Source organism: Ailuropoda melanoleuca, chromosome 2 (assembly GCF_002007445.2).
Source record: "Ailuropoda melanoleuca isolate Jingjing chromosome 2, ASM200744v2, whole genome shotgun sequence".
Classification (NCBI taxonomy): Eukaryota; Metazoa; Chordata; class Mammalia; order Carnivora; family Ursidae; genus Ailuropoda; species Ailuropoda melanoleuca.
In genome coordinates, this window is record NC_048219.1 from 85,439,197 (window position 1) to 85,458,714 (window position 19,518).

The following is a 19,518-nucleotide window of genomic DNA, read 5'->3' on the forward strand; positions in this document are numbered from 1 at the left end:
GCTCTATTGCTCTGCAGAAGCAGGGAAGCCACCGAACGGGCTTTCCAGCTGAATTTTTCCATCCCTTTTAGGAAAGTTTTTCCATAACTATAAGTCAGTTTAATTGATGTATACTTTTTATACTTTAAATTCACCCCTTTTAGGTGCACAGTGTGATGGGGAGACACTTGTATACAGTTGTGTGACCGCCACAACAACCGTGATCTAGAACATTTCCATCACCCCAAAGCATTCGCCCGTGGTCCTTTGCAGCCAACCCCCTTCCCCACGTGTGGCTGCTGGCCAGCACTGCTCTGCCTCTGTCACTATAGTTTCGCCTTTGGTAGAGTTTCAGGTAAGTGGATTGTACCTTACAGCATGCAGCCCTTTGTGTCTGGCTTCTTTTACATAGCATAATGACAATTTTTGTGATCTGTCCATGTTACGTGGCTCCAGAGTTGGTTTCCCTTTACCACCGAGCAATATTTCACTGGATGGATATGCCTCAGTTTGTTTATCTAGTCACCAGTAAGTGAGTCAACACCTTTGGGTTCTTCCCAGTTTTGCGCCATTATGAATTAAACAATCACAAAATAAAATGTAATTAACAATTGCATGTAGGTCTTCCTGTGGACATGTGTTCTCCTTACTCTTAGGTAAACAGCCAGGAAAGGACTGTTGGGTCATATGGTGAAGATGTTTAACTTTATAAGAAACTGCCAGACGGTCTCCCACAGTGACAGCGCCCTTGTGCGTTCCCACAGCTGGGTATATTTGAGGGCTCCAGTGGCTGCGCTTCCTCACCAGCACTTGGTATGACAAGTCTTCTTCATTTTCCAGAAAGATGTATTGTGGCATCACATTTGGTTTTGTTGCTGTTGTTTTGGATTAAATTTTGATGTACAGTTTCCCCGTTTTTTTTTTCCTCTTGTGGTTTTTGGTTAGTGTCCCAAGATGTCTAACCCAAGATCACAAAGATTGCTGCTTATATTTATCCTTTTAATAAATGGTTTTTGGCTTAATCTTCATGCCCTCAGATTACTCTCCTCTGCCTTTACGTAGTGAATACAAAGATTTCACTTGTTATAGTAAGTTTGACGGAAGTATGTGTTAAGTTTTTAAATTAATGCTTGGTGTGTACCTCCTTCACTATCCTGTGTCCGCATTGCCACCTATGTTCCTGTTTGTGCAAAGCCAGGCAGACACACACACAGAATTTTCTGGAATCCAAGGTCTCTCCTCTATAGCTGTCCTCCCATGCTCCAGCAGAGGGCGTTACTTTCTGTGGCGCAGTCAAGCAGCTCATTATGACAGCTCATGTGACTTCCACAGAAGACAATGACGTTTGGTAAGCTCTTAGGCCAGGCCCCATTCCAAACTCTTTTACATATTTTAACTAACTTAATCCTCAGATCCCTGAGCAAGAAAATGAAGGCTGAGACTTCAGGCTCCCTATAATACGGTCAGTTTGAGGCAGGGTCCGTGAGATTCCGAGTGGCTTAATTCCAAGGGCTTTGCTCTCCCCGCTGTAATAAACCACCACAGGCTGTGGCTGGAGTCTTATGTGATTGAGCACATCTTGGGACACAATATCCACCTGATTGTTGTCTTTCTCGAATCAGATGTGTCTCCAGTCTCAGTTCAGACACCTGATTCTAAAGTCCTGCCATGGGGCCTTTGGACAGAGTCTCCCAAATGATGGCCATTGGCCCGCTGGCAGAGACCTGCATGTGTCAGCAGGGCCACAGAGGAAGGTGGTGAAGTTTGAGCACTGCACAAAAGTACACAGTGAAGGGGGCAAGTAAGGGCCGAATTCCAGCTTGCTTTTGTCCTGTGGGCCTGCAGGGCTGCGTCTTCCCAGAGGATCCTTTTTAGTTCCCACAAAGGCACTGTATCTGCTAATAGTAGCCTTGTCCTTTAGGTGAAGCTAGCTAACCCCTGGGTTCCAGGGGGAATCACGTGTGCTGTCACTTGCTAAGTTAATCACCACATCCCACCCTTCTGGCCGTGGTGATTGGCTGAGGACTGAGCACATAACCCACGTAGGGAGATGGCTGTGGGTCTCTTTTTTTCCCAAGGTGAGAACTACAGCTGTGGCAGCCAATCTTGCAACTAGAGGGGCTTGATAATGAGGTTCCTTCTCACCAAAAAAGGTCTAAAAATGCAGAGAGAAAACCCTATTCTGGTGACTTTGTTGAGCACTTGGTCAATTAAGCCTGAAGCCCACATCTCCTCATAGTAGCATATACCAATAAATTCTCTTTTTTGCTTAGAGAGTCGGGCTGTCAGTTGTGACCAAGAGCACACTAACTAGTCCATACATAGCGCACCCAGGCCCGCTCCACGTACCCCTTCCTGGCTCTGTGTCTCCATCACAGTGCCTGTCACCCCCTTATAGGACATTATTTACTTCTTTAGTTAGTTGTGTTTTCCCTCCACTCCTCACCCCTGCTGAAATACATGCTCTATAACGTATGGGATTTATCGTGTTTGTCCACTGATGGGGACATAGCATGCATTCAATAAAATTCTGTTGGATGGTATACCTACTCGCTTAATAGTTAAAGATTACTAAAATTCTATATGCACAGCTGGAAACAAGCACAGTTCTAAAGTTAACCAAGGACCGACCTTCTAATAAGACGTGTGGCTGTTTGCCCTTGTTTGGGAACGTCACGAAGCTTACGCTGCGCTCGCGCATGCGCGGCTCGTTGGCATTCCGTCAATCTCAGGGAGGGTGCTTAGTGCCGCGTCACCATGAGTGTTTTAGGTTGGCTATGCTATTCAGTTGGAACTGTTTTAAACATATTTTAAATATTTTTAATGTATTTACAGAATGACTGTTAGATTTTACTTTGTTTTGTGTCCGTGTATATGTTATTTGTCACTTTTTGGATTTTTATTTTGTTTCTTTTATTCTGCTATGATGAGCTTTTTCTCAGGAGAGGATGAATGAGTTAAGGGACGTGGGTGGGCCATGGTATCTTTTCTCTCTCCTATGTGCCACAGTCAGGGGACATTGAAAACCTCTCCCTTTTTGGGATATTGTGATCCATGTTTCCTTTACATTCTGTTAATTCTTACAGGAAATACCACAGAATCTGGCACTTAATCCAACGAGATTCTTACATGGCTTCTATCAGTCTGGCATTCCAGATTTATCTTCCATCTCTGTTATACAATCTGATACCTTTGTTTGTTTCTCCGATGGTGGCTTGCCCAGAACACTCATAGGAATTTGTGGTTGCTTTTTGCTAAAGGTATATCAGCTTAGAAAGAATGACCCTTTTCCATCTGCCTGTCATCTCTTGTCTGAGCTCCCACCATTAAGACATTTATTCTTTGGGTTAATAAGCTTTTTCATCCTTAGAAGGAGCAACACAGGGGTGCCTATGTGGCTCAGTCGGTTAAGCGTCTGCCTTTGGGTCAGGTCACGATCCCAGAGTCTTGGGATTGAGTCCCACATCGGGCTCCCTGCTCAGTGAGGAGTCTGCTTCTCCCTTTCCCTCTGCTCCTCCCGCTGCTTGTGCTTTCTCTCTCTCTCTCAAATAAATAAATAAAATCTTTAAAAAAAAAAAGAAGAAGAAGCAGCAGCAACACATTATTTCTGATGTCTTCCTCTTTGGTTACCAAAAGAGTGACAAGGGTGTGGGGGAAGGTAGGAAGACGTGGGAGAGTGGCATGAGAGAGCCAGTGCTCTACCTGCTCACTTCCCTTCTCCTCATTGCACTCTTCTCTGAGCCAGCATGTGACAGCCGGTCCCAGCCTGCTAAGGTCATAGGGGAGCATTTTCAGGTTCTCGGGTAGTAGATTTTGTGTTGACTGCTTGGCAGAGCAATGTGCGGGAAACCAATGGCCATCCACCCAGCCTCAACTGCATGGCCTGGCCACATGTCCTCTCCTCTCTGGTGCTTCTAAGAAATGCAAATGTGATCACACCAAAGCCACATATTCTGTAATTGTCAAGTCAATATTATTTCTTTTTACATGGCCAAGTAGATTCCTGACCTAGAAAGTCACAAATCTATACGAGGGAAAAATTACCTCCTGAGTACTGGAGCAACCGCCTCATAAGGGATCTCAGGTGTCACCAGGCAGAGAGACTTGAGCAAGGTGATGGGGTTGTTAGTGGCTGGGGAGAGAGGGATGTCAGCCCAAGGCAGCGCCAGGGCACTGGCTGTGACTTGTGTCTTCCCTCGTCAGCTTCTGCACTCACACATAAATAACCCCCACCCACTCACCCTCACACAGAGGTTGGCCAGGCGCGAGGCCTCCCTCTCTCCTCTAGTCAGACCAGGGCTTCAGTGAGGTGGGGGAGGGGGCTATTCTGAGGAAAGGCAGGGACTAGGAGGGAGGAGATGAAGAAACACGCGGGTATGTTTTCTGAGTCTTATTTCACTTTTTCATTCCCATCACTACCGAACTGGAACAGAGCAATCTTCTCTGCAGACAGCTGTTTATTAAGCGATGGCTCTGGAATCTATGGTCCACATCAGCCGAATAGGGACCCTACTGGTAAGCATTCCCGAAAGGAGACAGTGAAAGGAAAACTAAGCAGGTGTCTGAGCAGGAGGGTGTGGGCACTAGAAAAAGGGCAGAGGGTGCAGACGCTGAAGGCGGCTGGGGGCTCACTCCTGAGGCTCCTCCTCCTGTCTTCAATCCTTTACCCCGGACGGCCCAGCACCCGGCTACTTCACCAGTCCCCTCCCTCCTCCGCAACAGCCGGAGGTGAGGAGGAGGAAAGCAGAAGACGGTGGGGACAGATCCCCGGGCTGACCTTTAGAGCTAGAAGCCACCGTCCGCCGGGGCTGAGGACCTGGCCGCTCATAAACCTAAAGAAGTGAGTGCAGTAAGGGCCTCATGAGTGTCAGTGGCTGCGACTCCCAGATGATGAGCAGACGCAGGCGGCACGCCCAGAGGGAGAGGACAGGGGCTTGCGCTGGCGTGGGCACGGCCTCCAGGCTCGCTCTACGGCCGGTACTTGCACAAGAAGTGGTGGCGCTCGCTGCAGTGGTTGCTCTCCCAGGTTAAAAAATCTGGAAAAAAAGAAGCAGACGTTCACATCTATCCAGTTCTGTCCTGCACTGACCCGTGCTACCTGGGTGTTTTGCTTGGAACTGCCGGGAAGGTACTGCCATGGTTCATTTCATGTGTCCTCTAGGCTGGGACGTGTGCCCAGGTGTTGGGTCAAATTCCACCCTACATGCTGCTGTGAGGGCTTTTTTGGTTTTTAGCTGTGATTAGTATTTAAATTAGTCGACTGAGTAAAGCAGATTACCCCCCATAATATGGGTAATCATCCCATCAGTGAAAAGCTGGAGTTTCCTCAAGGAGCAAGGAATTCTGCATCCAAAGTGCCCAGGACTGTGACATCGGCTGTTCTGCGGTCTCTGGTCGCTGGACCACCCTGCGCACGTCAGCTTTGCCAGCCCGACAATCGCATGAGCCAGTTCCTTAAAAGAAATCTGTCTCTCTGCAAATTCAAACTGTAACTTCTGTCCCTCTGAAAAACCAGACACTAATACCGGAACTAACTTCATTACCAGAAAGAAAAATAATTTAAACGTCACACACAATTGCCGAAGCCCCATGCCAGCATTCCTTTGGAGGGAAGGCAGAGCTTGACATGAACCCACAGAAAGTGGGGTCCTTTGTGCTTGAAACAGGGTGCTGTGAGGCTGTGAGGGTGATTTCTCCGGAGTTCACAGCTGAGGCACTAAGCAGCACCTGTTGGAAAGTCAAAGAATTGGAAGCTGCCAAGCCAGTCATAGCCCGCAGGCCATCCCTTTAAAAAGAAGGATCTAGAGCAAGGAGGAAATGATCTTTTTTTTTTTTTTTAAGATTTATTTATTTGACAGAGAGAGACACAGCTAGTGAGAAAGGGAACAGAAGCAGGGGGCGTGGGAGAGGAAGAAGCAGGCTCCCAGTGGAGCAGGGAGCCCGATGCAGGGCTTGATCCCGGGACCCTGGGATCACACCCTGAGCCGAAGGCAGACGCTTAACAACTGAGCCACCCAGGTGCACCAGGAGGTGGTCTCTTGAAACTGAAATGGTTTTGAAGAGAGGTCCAACTATTGCCGTGCATGGAGTCACTTGTCACGGTGCGGTGTGAGCATCAGAGTGCCGCGTCTGGATGTCTGCCTGGCTCTGACCTGCGGGTCCCGCCCTGGTGCCTCCTCCCTTCCGCAACACCAGCGAGGCGTGTGTAGGGACTACAGCCCTTCCCTCCAGGTGGCGGGAACCGTGAGCCTAACCCGCACTGGGATAAGCACTTCACCTCTACGTATTCACATGATTCGTCCTCTTGGTTTGCCGTCTTTACGGAGGGGCAACTGAGGCCCAGAGAAGGAGGAAATCTGTGCAAGGTCACACAGCTACATGTAGGAATGGAATCCTACCCCAGGCATTCAGAATGCAGAGCCCATGGTCTTGACCCCAACTCCACTGAATATGAAATTTCTTTTCAAATTGTAGCACCCTAGTTATCATTATTAAATGTGTCAGGGTGGACCAGGAGAAGTGTCAGAAAGCGCGGGAAGTGCGGTTTGCCAGAGAGTCACAAGAGAGCCGCTGTGGTGCAGAAACGGGGTCAGAGAGGGCGAGAGAAGAACCAACCAGACAAAATGCCCTGGGAGGGTCCTTCTAAAAAGATGGAACAGAGGAACGAGTCCAGTCACACACAGTATGTGTGCGCGTGGCTGTGTTTTGGTCCATTAGTACTATGCCTTTGGAGTCTTAAAGAAGCAATTCAGCCCCGAGTTGGTGGGGCTAAATCTGTTACACAAATATAAAATGACACTGATGGGGCCAAGGGAAGGTTCTCTAAAAGTCTATCTTCTACCAGTTTCTCACTAATCCTTGTTGTGTTCCTTGTGCTTTTCTGGCTTGAGCACCTGTGTTCTGGTGGCTCAGAGCTGGGCTGAGTGACCCCAGGAAAGGAAGAGATTCTGAAAGACCTGGTGTGTTCAGGGGGATGTCAGGTTTCCGGCTCCCACACAAGTGGCTTCATTCCTGGGAACGTGCCTCTATGAACGTGGACAGACAGGAAAGACTTGTGTTTGAGAACGTGGTCCTGTTGAAATCTCAGGATCAGGGGAAGGACTCTGGAGGGCATCGGGTCCACGGCTTCCCTAAAGCTGCTCTGGCCTCCAGCCCTAGAGCTTCGGATGTTGTAGGTCCAAAGTGATGCCTAGAATTTGTATTTTTACAGCGTTCCTCAACTGATTCTCCATGTGCCTTGGAGCTTCCCTACTAACACTTTTAGCAGCTACAATGTCCACTTTTGCTTGGTTAACTCTAGTGATGGGGTTCTTACTACTTCCTGGGGGTGGCCCATTCGATTTTTGTGTAGTGCTAATTGTTCAAAATTTTTTCCTTAATTTAGACAAAAATCCACATTCTGTTAGCTTCTACCTATTGGATTCAGTTGTGTTCCTTCCATCTGGCTGTCTTGAGCTGTTCACAGCAACGGTTGCAGTCTCTGCAAGTCTGTGAGAAGTCCCTCCTTCATCTGTGAGGAAACCCTCGTATCGTGAAGGGTCTAGACCTGGCCTCAGAGTTGGTGCCTTCCGTCTACCATTCATTCTTTGCTGTTGGAAAGTTTTCCTGCTCTTTTTTGTGCTTATAAGCTTTATTCCTCAGATGACAGTCACCCTGCCTCACATCCCTGAGTCCTCAGTCCAGGCCTTTCCCAGACTCACTTCCTGCCTCGGAGGGGTGTCCTGGTGACACCTTGGGGCCTTTTAAACCCACTGGGATATTGTCTTTGGCATTGAGTAGCCTCTTTACCTTTAATAATCCGTTTTCTTACTTTATAGCGGAGATCTTCCATATCACTTATCTGCTCTGGTTCTCAAATGCGAGCAGTTTTGCCCCAAAGGGATATTTGGCCATGTCTAGAGATATTTTTGGTGGAAACAACTTGTGCTGGGGGAGGGGTGGTTCTACTGGCATCTAATGATTAGAGACCAGGGCATCCTAAAACTATGATGAACAGGGCAGCCCCCACAACGAAGAATTATCCAGCCCAAATGTCATCGGTACAAAGGTCGAAAACTCTACCTCATTGGCTTAAAAAGCGAGGAATGAAAGCGGACAAGAGAAACAAGGAGACTCACGTGACTGTACGCAGCTTGCCCCTGAGGTTCTGGGCCCTGCACTTCAGGGACAAAACTCCGGGAAACAAACAAGAGGGAAGAATGCAGGCCAAGAGGAGGTCCACAGGGCTCCTGGGGAACCCTGACTATCAAGAAGCCAGCAGGGGTCTCACATATTTGCACCTGGTAGTCTGGGTTTCCCAAAATGTGGCATCTTTCTCCCTCACGGTATGAATATAATAGGATTTAAAAATAAGCGTATTTAAGTGAGAAAGTGAGTGGATTTCAAGAACATATTAAGTAGATAACTGAACAGCTGGGTCATGGGTATGGCCAAGACTGTAAAATGGTCACAGCCGACTGAAGGTTGGTACACCATGTCTGTGGCAAGGCCACTGTCCCGTAGAAAACAGAGTTGCTGGTGCAGATGGGGCGATGGGGAGCAGATGTTCCATTTTTTTGCTCTTACAGGTAAAGGGCAGGAGCTGCGATTTGGGAAAAGGCAAGGGGCAGTGTGTGAGAACTTACCGTTCTTGGAGCTCATCTCCGCACAGTACTTGTTGCCATGCTCAGACGCGCCAGCCCAGCTTTTGTATATATAGAAGGCTCCATCAATCCATTGCCACTGCTGCCTCTGCAAGTGACCAGAGAAGGAGGACAGTCACCTGCAGGCCTCACGGCCAGGCGCTCCCCTCTAGCACCTTGGAAACTTATAAAAATGTGTCGTTGCAAAAACTGGGGAGGCACAGAAATGTGCACGGAATGAAAAATAGAAAACTCACCCCATTTAATCACCAAGAGGAAAACACTAACAATTTGGTATACTTCCTTCTGATGTAAACGTTTTTCCCTATCACAGTATTTTTATGTGCTAACATATGTGGTGACCTTTAAAATACCTCTTCAGCTGTGCATCTTGCTTTCTAAACATTTTTAAATGGTAATAATATACTAGAATTTGCCTTAATTCTGTTGATGATGTTTACATTGTTTCCAATGTACTCTCATTAGAAAGAATACTGACATGAACAACTTTGTTCCTAGAGCTGTTTCTGTGCTTAAACTTATTTTCTTAGGATGGAAACCCAGAAGTAGAATGAAGGGGTCAAATGGCGTCAATATGTTGAGGGTACCGATATGCATGACCAAACTGCTTTCCAAACATTTTTCAATTGTAGGAATTTAAGTCCCCATCTACTGGGGACTTTCTTTATATTTCTTTATATCCTTAAAAATATTATGCATTAAGACAAAGCAAAAGTATGATAATCTGATAAATCAAATTATATTGCTATTTTAATTTGCATTTCTTTGATAACTAGAGACATTGCACAATTTTTTAAAGGATTTTATGAGCTATTTACTTTCTTCAGTTATGAATGTAGAAAATTAAATTACCAAAACAAATCCGGTATAAATAGTTGTAAATATTTGTCTGGACTCTGAAAGAGAGAGTTCTGATTGATAGCAATGTGAATACATAAAAATGTATAATTTTATAAAAATATTGGCAACATCTATGACAAAGTTTTGTCAAGAAACAGAAACCCTGGGGGTTCTCTTCTTGTGTTTCTTATGTTTGTTTGGGTTAATGATAGAAGCCCCACAAAAAATGTGTAAACTGCAGGTCCCACATAAAGACCTCTGCAACCAGCCCACACCCATGCCATTCTTTACAATGAGGTATTGATGGAGAGTGAAACAAGGGCCTAGTGAAAAAAGTCATGGATGACATAAAAAACGCAATACCATCTAGGAAAAACCGTGGCTGAAAGTTCCCAACTTTAACTCAAGATCTAATGGAATTTAATTAAGCTGGGTCCCTAGCAGGTGTGTGTGTGATTACATTTATGTATATGTGTATATGATACGCATATATGTATGTATGTACAAATGTATATATGTATGTATATACGTATATATACTTACACAACTTTGTTTAAGGCTCTGAAAAGCCAGTAATTTGGTGTTCTAAGATTTGGGAGGACTTTACTTAGATAGAAGTTCTATAAAATGATGCCATTGAAATAATTTCCTCCACTGAGAGCCAGAAGTGAGACCCAGAGCTTGAGGCTTTGGCCTCTATGGATTGGAGGCAGTGACTGAAGGAAGTTCACGACCTGTGCCCCTGTCAGTAGGGCTGGAGGCCATTTCCCAGACTAAGCGCTATCTATCCGGGTTTCCCCAGGGGGCATCTATGGGCCAAGTCTGAGGTTACCTTTTCTGGGTCGTGCAGGCCGATCCACACAGGCTGGTTTCTTTGGTAGCCAGTTATGTACTTTGCTACCGTGATGGCTTCATCTGTGCTCTGGAGAGATGCCAGGTGGGCTCCGTTTCCGTAGGACTGACACTCGAACTGTGGGCAAGACATCTCTGAAGTTTTAAAAGCACAGTCCTCACCCCAGAACCCTAGTGTACGAAGCAACATGGAGTGCAGAGCCCCACCTCCACCAGAATGGGGGTCTACACCCCACGACACCGCCCATCCCCAAAGGAGAAAACACAACTGCCCCAAGTGTGGGGTCTCAGAAGAAGAGGCTGCTCGAGGCAAGGTTGTGAGCTTTAGGGTCCGTGGACGTGCCTGGGGTCCTCCTGGTCTTGCATCCCATTACTGTATGTGACCTTGACAAGTCACGTGGCCTCTCTGAGGCTCACACTCCTTCTCTGTAAAGTCGAAGAAATAATTACTCTGCTACACAAGGGAGTTGTGTGAGGCAATAATGGCTATAATTATATATTCTAATTCTGCATTTCAATAAGTCTAAGAAATCACTGATTATAAAATGTGCCCCTTGTTTCATGTCCCACTAGAAAAGAAAGAGAGAAAAAAATCACTGCTATTTTATCTAAGGGAACACCTGATTTTGGAGGCGTTCAGACGTGAACAGGATGCGTCTCAGAACAGGTAGAGCAGGGTGGTGTTCTTCGCGGAGCACCTCCAAAATCATGAGCGCCTCACACATGCTGTCCCACTGAATCCTCACGCCAGTCTCAGGAAGTAGGACCCATCTTTAGTTGATGGTGGAGAAATGCATGATCAGAAAAGGGTGTTAGACTTAGTTGCCCAAGAATAGAGCCCAGGTCTGCGTAACTCCCAAGTTCGATGTCCGTTTTACTTTAAATTATTCCGGCTGGCCCTATATTGCACAAGAACAGTACACTATAAATTGTAAACAGCGCTCTGTACCTTATCTTTACTTGGTACCAAATAGGAATAGTGTGGATTGTCTAAAATTCGGTGATGCTTCCTCCAGGAGAGGGGAGACTCCTCGGATGTTGGTTTAGGAGTGAAGATCCCGTGTTCGTGACTTTCTGATTCTAGATGAATGTGCCTGTCTGTTTGCTTTTCCTCAGCAGTAGCCACAGGATTTAATCTAGTTGGACTTTTGAGTGTCTTCATCCAAGTTAAACTAGAACAGGGGCTGGTATGTGAGCATGTAACTATTGGCTCTGTTGCAACTTTTAAAACTCTCAGCTCCAGGCCCAAATTTGTTTTACTGCTATATGTGGTTTTTTTTATCCCAAATTCTTGTTCTTCAAAGATGCTACCTTCATTCCTATGCAAGAGAACGTGATCTGGATTTTTCTTATCGGTTACAATGATAATCATCTTTTGTTTCAGGTATTGGATGGAAGATGCGGCATAACCATTCCCTAACCGGAAGCTTTACTGATCAATTAAACAAGACAAACTTTTATGTATACACATCTTATAGCTACGTATAGATATATACTTATTTTATGCTCTTTGGGGGTTGTGTTACAGAATCTGCCTACATGATAAAACTTAATACAATTTAATTGAATAAAAACGTGGCTTTGGCTGTGGTTGCTCTTCCAATGCTTCCCTCTAGTATTGGGCTCATGACGAGACGTGGATAGAGTTGAATATTCATGCAGGCTTCCCGTTTACCCACCACTTCACAACACCAGAATGCTTCCAGACCCCTAATATCATCTGACTTCCAAACTTGTGAGGCATGGAAGCCAGGTTGCCAGTCAACATTTAGTGAGAGTACCATTCACAAGGGATTCCTGGGACAGAAGAGGAAATGGGCTCCAAGTGGTTCAGTGAGCTTTTCCTCCAGGTTCCCACTCCTGGTAGTGAGGGAACTGGCCCGGAACTCAGACCTCTCTGCCTCTCATGTCCGAGATCAGATCTACCCGTCATCTTCATGAGCCCTCCATACCAGGGCTCTCGAGAACTAAGATGGACCCTCAATACTGGCCACTAGTCAAGCAGCAGCAGTGGCCATGGTAAAGTTTTGTTTGATCCTTTTCCAGCGCCTTCTCTGCATTCTGTTCAGGAGTAACCGGTTAACTCTGCTAAGGCTCCGGATCAATCCTGTGGACTGTTTTTGCCTTGAGAACCTCAACTGAGCACCCAGTATGTGCCGTAGGCTCTTTGCAAGTTATTTTAATGAATTCTTCTGAGAAGTCCGTGGGATAAAGTGTCATCCCCATTTTAAAGCAAGAAACCAGGCAAGTGAGGTACAGCTTAACTCTGTAAGGCAGGGTCATTATTAAAACTCAGGTCTCTATTACTCCCAAGTCTCCCAGGTATCTTCCTCTTTGTGTTGGCAGAATTCGTGTTGAAATCTCTGGAGACAAGCAGTGCAGGTGGCTTTGCAAGATTTCTTCCAATCGCTTCTCAAGAATTGAGGAAACCTTCATTGCTCTCCATCAGCTTGCTTTCTTTCAGAGAACAGTGTCTGGGAAACACCTTCTTCATTTAGTGTTCTCTCTCTCTCTCTCTTTCTTCCTCTCTCTCTCTTTCTCTGTAACTATCATCCACATCAGCCCAGAAAGCATTGCATTAGGGCTGATTTCCCTGGGTTTGTTCCACTAGTTACTCTGGGTATAATCTTGGGACAGTCACTCATGTTCACACTGCATTGAAACATTCTGTTTAAATGTCACAATCTTGCACAATTCCTGCACTTTTTAAGGCCAGAGAAGACTTTGTATGCACAAGAGCTATCACTTGGTAAGTGCTCCATCATTGCTAAAGTATTTATATACAGAGTTCTGAGGCTATTCTGGGCCCAGATCACACCACATTTCCCCGTAAGGCGCCCCCAACCAGTCACATCAATGAAACAACCACAACCCAGAGAAACAGCAGCATGGGCTCCCCACACTGCTCTGAGGTGGAGCGGCCACTGGGGTATCTTCTAAACAAAACCTCAGTGAAACGAAACCAGTACATTTGTTGGGTGGTGTAGACGGTGAAGCCTTCCACTTGTTTAGACTGCTTCGCTTTCTGTCAGGAGGTTCTGAAGACCATGCCCTATGCCTGTCTGCACACTGCTCTTTCTGGTAAATCGGGTACAGCCATTCAGTGATTCTATAAAGTCTTTATCTTCTTATTCCCCTATTTGTGGATTTCTGTCCTTCTTACTGACAGTGACCTCCTTGACAGTAATGGCTGTTTCTTCCTTGTTCTTACATCTTCATGGCCCATCTAGGGTCCGTCACATGCTCCATCAATGCTTTGAGAACTGAATGAGTGGAACACACAACCACCTTCTTCCCATTTCAGCAGCCAGGTGACTCCTCAGAATGCCAAGGAAGGACCCTTAATTCTGAGTCACACAAGACCTGCAGCTCTGGGTGGCCCCCTCCTTTAGAGATACCCATCCAAGCATGGGGCCAGATTTCTTACCTCGGCCTCAGACCAGCTCCTCAGCTTCCGGAAGTATCCATAGCAATTGGACATGTAGTAAAACCATCCAGGAGCGCAGCTAGGTCTCATGAGGATGTCTGCACAGACATCGGAGGCAATCACAAGTCAGGATGGCAAATACAATCACTTCCCACACTGGTCAGTTTCCAGAATGATGGGGAGGCTGTGTGCCCTGAGGAAGGATCCTGCTATGTTGCCAAAACTTTATACCGTTAATCTTTCTCCCAGCCTTCTCCAAAGGGAACTATGGCCTTTATAAGGGTAACTGTGCATTGGAGAAAAGGATACAATCAGATCTTTTGAGGATTATTGGATACTAGTTCTGAAATGACACTAACTCCAGGAGACTCAAAACATCACTGTGGTCTGTAAGATTAGGGGCTTATGGAGGCCAGGTGACCAAGGAATTTTAGCTAGGAGTTTCACAGCGGGCCTGGTGGGACCCCCCAGGCCACCCTGCGATTATCTCCCCAGTTATGGAATGCACAATTGGAGCAGACATACTCAGCAACCGGTAGAATCCCCACTTTGGTCATAAGGTCAAACAGCCATAATTCAAGGCAGCACCACAGTGGACAAAGGGCATAAATCAGCAGTTTTCGGCATCACAAGGAAGGAGTGGTGTTTTTGGTCAGGGGGACACAGGACATGTTAGATGACAGCTTGGACAGAATCAAAGATGGGTGAGCTGGGCTGTAAGTCAGTAGCGAGGGGACACTTTAGGCCAAGAGAGTGTGTGAGCAGAGGCATGGGGGCAGAAGCTCGCAAGCTGTGCACAGCAAGAGTGAGCACTGAGGTTTGCCTTAAGTTGAGGGCATCTTTCAGGCAAGCACGGTGGAAAGGAGAAGGAGAACCAAGGCCTGGAAGCCAAGGAAACCATGACAGAGAGAGGCATAAGCTCTTCCTGCTAGTTGATTAGTGAGGGGGCCCCGTCACCATATCTGAAGGTTCAAGAAGCCAGGAGATGGCTGGAAATGCAGGGGGCCTGATGAAGGGAATGCAGGGCTGGTACATTTGGGCTTTGTGACCCTGTGGCTGTGCTCCAGGGCTGGACACCAGTGCGGGGTTCCTCCTGCTCCTAGAGGATGTCCACAGACTACTGTTGTCACATAGCAAGCACTTCCTCTCTCCCCACTCAGATGACACCACTGTCCCTTGTTCGCCCCATTCTCCTGTTCTCTTTCATCCCCCAGGGGCCTCCTATGCTTTTAGATAAGCTCCCCACTCTGGCTAGCAGGCTATCATGGAAGGGCTGTCGTGACTAGGCCCCGCAGCCCTATCCAGCTGGATCTTCCTATGCAGCAACCCCAGAAAGTCTCTACAGCTGTGAAGAGGATCTATGGAACAGCAACGGAGTGACCTGTGGGAGTGTCCTGGCTCTACCTCTTCTGGGGGACAGGAACCAGAGAGCTTTGGTGAAGACCCAGAGTAGGGTGACTGGTTTCTCACTCCCTGGCTTTAGCTTGGGTGAATTTCAAGTCTCTGCAGGGAAACAAGAACCAGAACAGCCGGGAGCTAACTCTCTGGTTAGTTGGCTCCACAGGAAGGCTTGGGGAATGCCTCCCATAGTCTTTCACACTCTAGCATGGGTCGGAGAAAGTGGCTGAATCCCCCAGGTCCCGAGCAGCCATAGGATTGAGAGAGCTGGTGGCTGGCAGTTGGCATGGGGTGGAGGGTGGAGAGTCTTTGAGCCCTAGGACATATCAAAGGTAGGCTAAGGCAAGGACCACAGACATGCACCACGACACCAACATGGTGCCCAAAGAACCCTGCTTCTCTTTGTCCTGCCAGTGCATCTCCCCTTGGCCAAAGTATTCCCTGGTGGGAGGAGTGCCAGGTTATATACATGCTCAGCCATGGTTTTCCTCATGGGGCCACATGGGACTAGGAGAGCCACCCCGAACCAGGAGCCAGAACATCATGTAATCTTGCTATGTGATCTTGGGCGAGTCTCCAGTTCCTTCGGGCCTCATCTTCCTCATAAACAGAAGTATTATGCCAGATGTGCCCTCGTTTCATTTCTTTCCATTTCAGATATTCTACGATACTTATTCTTAGCTCATGTGTACAGTTTTCTTCCCAGCTTTCTCCACTGGAAGATTGGTATTGATTCTCATGTTGTTGACATGTTACTTTGTACTCGATGCTGGGTCTACATGGGTGTAGGAGCCATCTCTCCAATGAGGCTGAAGTCCCTTGCAAACCAGAATTCCCCGTATGTTCAAATGGGAAAAAGATGCATGAACGTTGGGTACCTCTAATCACAGCTCTCACTTGACTACTGGGTGTCAGGTGCTTTCAATACATCATCTCCACCCTTCACGAGAAAGTCCACCCTTCATAACTGACATACAGTTGATAATTTAACTTTGGCTCACAACCACACAAGGTTAGAATTTGTTTGACTCTACAGTCCTTGCACTTTTTGCCACGTGACATTGTCTTTTGTTCCTGTCTTTGACATCTATTGCCTGCAGCACCTAAACATTTTGTGGGGCGGATTGATGGTTGTGTTAGTGTGCTGCGTGAACACTGATACTCACCAGCCAGGACTTCAGTGCTGGCTAAACAGCTCAGCAGTAGGAGCAGCCGCATGCTTTGGGGGGCCATCTTCCTCTTCCCCAGGCAGCAGAAGTGCTTCGGAAACCTCTCCTATAAGGGTCTCAGAGATCTTCTGAATTTTACCTCGAAGTTCCTGGATTCGCCTGGATCTGCAATCTGAACACAGTGGGTGAGACAGACCTAAGAATTTAGATGCCAAATCACATACAGAGGAAAAAATATTTTTCTAGCTAAACCCAGATTATACCATAAAGGGAATATCAAGCTAAATGTAGCGATCAGGAATATTTAATTCACCTGCAAGGCCTCTGGTCCAGTAAATGTACTGAGCTGAAGAGTTTAAAAGTCTGGACGGGTTCATAGCCTCTCATGCTTCATTCCCCCTTCTGATTACCCCCCCCTTTCTTTATCCCTTCAGAGGGGAGGGGGGTGGGGGAATGGGATAGACCGGTGATGGGTAGTAAGGAGGGCATGTATTGCATGGTGCACTGGGTGTTATACGCAACTAATGAATCCTCGAACTTTACATCAGAAACCGGGGATGTACTGTATGGTGACTAACATAATTTAATAAAAAATCATTTAAAAAAAAGTCTGGACGGGACATTTGGTATATTGGAAGAGACTGCTCCTGCTATTCTCAGGAGGACCAGCAGAGGGAGCCTAAGGCAAGCTTTCTCATAGATGGGACAGTAATGGACTTTCTATGCTGTCAACTCAATCAAATCAAGTCAGTCCCAAGGGTGAATTTGTCTATGTTAGAATTAAAAGTGCATATATGGTCCAATACCCACATTTTACAGATGAGAGGACCTGAACTCTATGGGTATGCAGTGGTGTGCTCCTTGTCACACAGCTACAACTAGATATCCCGACTTTAGGGCAAACCTCTTTCCTTCACACTTCAGCGATAACTGTGTTTTTGGTTCTTTTTTAAAAGAAAATAACTTTGTTATCTTTCCCCATCACCAGACAGTACATGAATTATTAAAGGATCCGTGAAAAACTAGAAACTAGGAAGTAAATTCTATCTCACAGAGATAAACAATTTAGTGAATAGCTTATAGACATCTTTCTACATACATCTATCTTTCGGTTTGTGTATTATTTTATATAAATCGAGTCATAGAACTTTGTTACCTGGTTTTGTTTCTCAGAAACTGATTGATTGTAATGAACCTTCTTCCCCTTGTGTAACTATTATGCAGTTTTGATTCCCTCTTTAGTATAAATGCACATACAAAGGGCTGTGACTTGACAGAACATGCCTGCTGTCAGACTGATACCCTTGGCTAAAATCTCTCTGAATGGGTTGTTCAGTACATTCCAATAATAGCTCATAGACAGCAATGCTGGTTCCCCCAAACTTCAAGGAGCACCCAAGCTGTTCATTTTTTTCTTGCTAATTTTGGCATAATAAAGAAAAATCTCATTGCTTAGTATTTTTTAATATTCATAATTAAATTACTTAAATTAGTAATTTTTAAAATTCATCAAAATATTTAAAAAGAAGTTGAACATCTTTTTCTATAATGATTGATTTGCTTTTTAAATTTCTTTGGTAAATTTTTGGTTTACAGCTTTGCACATTTTTTCTGTTTGATTACTATCTTTTTTCTCAGGAATTTGTAGGGCCTTTCTTTGTGCATTTATCGTCTTTCATATATTACTAAGAATATTTCCCAGTTTGTATTTCTCCTCTTTATATCTTTTGCCACACTGAAAATTTCAAAAATTATCGTATTTACCCTCTCCTTTATAACATTTGGAATTTATATCAGAAAAATGGGCCATTACCATCCACATAAGATTAAAATATCTACCCACATTCTCTTTTATTTTCACCCATCTGGCATTTATTTTAGCGTAAGCATGAGATTGGATCTAAGATTTTTTTTCACAAATAATTATTAGGATGAGTAATTCATTGAATCCTCCCTTGAGCATACTTTATGATCCAAAAATCAGAATATGTATTCTAACTATCAAATAATTGTTTAAAGGGAATGATGGAACATAATATTCAAACTTTCCTGGACAATCTGAAGATTGGATCCATACACAGGTCAATGTGAGTGCTCTGACACAGTGTGAATAAAGAAGGAAACCAAAAGGTGAAGATTGTGATGGACCCCTCCCACAACCTTTTACATCATTGCATTAACCCTGCGCTTCTCTGATGAACCTCCCTTCCAAAGGTGATGGAGGTATGTTCAATGTCCTGCAACCCCCTTAAAATACAAACAGCAAGGACTTCTCTGTCCAATGAACTGTCTGGGGAAAGGGAGATACAACATCTTTTGGAATAATCCATAGGTGGGTCTTAACAACCTGACATTCACCGGATGCTCCCATGTCACCTAATCTAATCATAACTAGGCTGCCTTGTAGATACCGTTATTTTACACATGATGAGACAAACTTCATTGAGATTAAGGAACTTCCCCAGAGTTTTGCAGCTGCTAGATTTCACAGCCATGATTTAACCCAGCACTGACACCAAAGGCAACGTTCTTTGTAATAAGGCAAGAAAGAGATGCGTAGGTCAAGTTAAAAAACACAGCAGCAAAAAGCATGACTAACATCATTAGACCCGGAGCTTGTCATTTCTGACCCAGTGAAAAGCTGGTAAAGGAAAACAGATGTTCAAAGAAAGCCTTCTGCCCTCAACCGGGTGGAGGATTACCTGGTTGGCCCTCAAGGCTTTGAGGACCCCAGCCTTCTTCAGTGTCCTGAGAGATCCCAGGCAGTCTCTTGAGTTCTTATATGTTCTTGCTTCCGGAATTATATGACCTTTGTTTAAATCATAGAACAACAGTATTGCTTGAAGTAATCATCCATAAAAGTCTTATCTGCAGTCAAAGTGAATGTATGAGACAAGGCTTGAGAAAGAATCAGATAGCCAGAGAGAATCCCTCCCTGTTTGTAAATAGTCTTTCCTTCCCACCCCACCTTATCAAAACTGACAACATCCTGTAATTTGTTAGAAGCTCATCTTCTCTCCCTGGATTTACTTTTTCTTCTGTCAATCTTTTTTCTTTTTTTAAGATTTTATTTATTTATTTATTTGACAGAGAGAGAGAGAGAGCACAAGCAGGGGGAGAGGCAGGCAGAGGGAGAGGGAGAACCAGACTCCCCACTGAGTAGAGAGCCCAATGTGGGGCTCGATCCCAGAACCCTGGGATCAAGACCTGA

At 45.6% G+C, this 19,518-nt stretch overlaps 1 protein-coding gene across 1 annotated transcript in view; it reads right to left on the reverse strand.

Annotated features, from left to right (window-relative positions):
• Positions 1-4,363: 4,363 nt before the first annotated feature.
• The window catches only part of REG4 (regenerating family member 4), a 65,713-nt gene continuing 50,558 nt past the window's right edge, over positions 4,364-19,518 (reverse strand). The window contains exons 5-10 of the mRNA XM_002928393.4: positions 19,010-19,175; positions 16,305-16,479; positions 13,741-13,838; positions 10,294-10,431; positions 8,604-8,709; positions 4,364-5,015 (exon numbers count right to left, since the gene is read on the reverse strand). Coding sequence (XP_002928439.1) covers positions 4,948-5,015; positions 8,604-8,709; positions 10,294-10,431; positions 13,741-13,838; positions 16,305-16,371 — 477 coding nt within the window. The 5' untranslated portion in view covers positions 16,372-16,479; positions 19,010-19,175 and the 3' untranslated portion in view covers positions 4,364-4,947. The remainder of the gene's footprint in view (positions 5,016-8,603; positions 8,710-10,293; positions 10,432-13,740; positions 13,839-16,304; positions 16,480-19,009; positions 19,176-19,518) is intronic.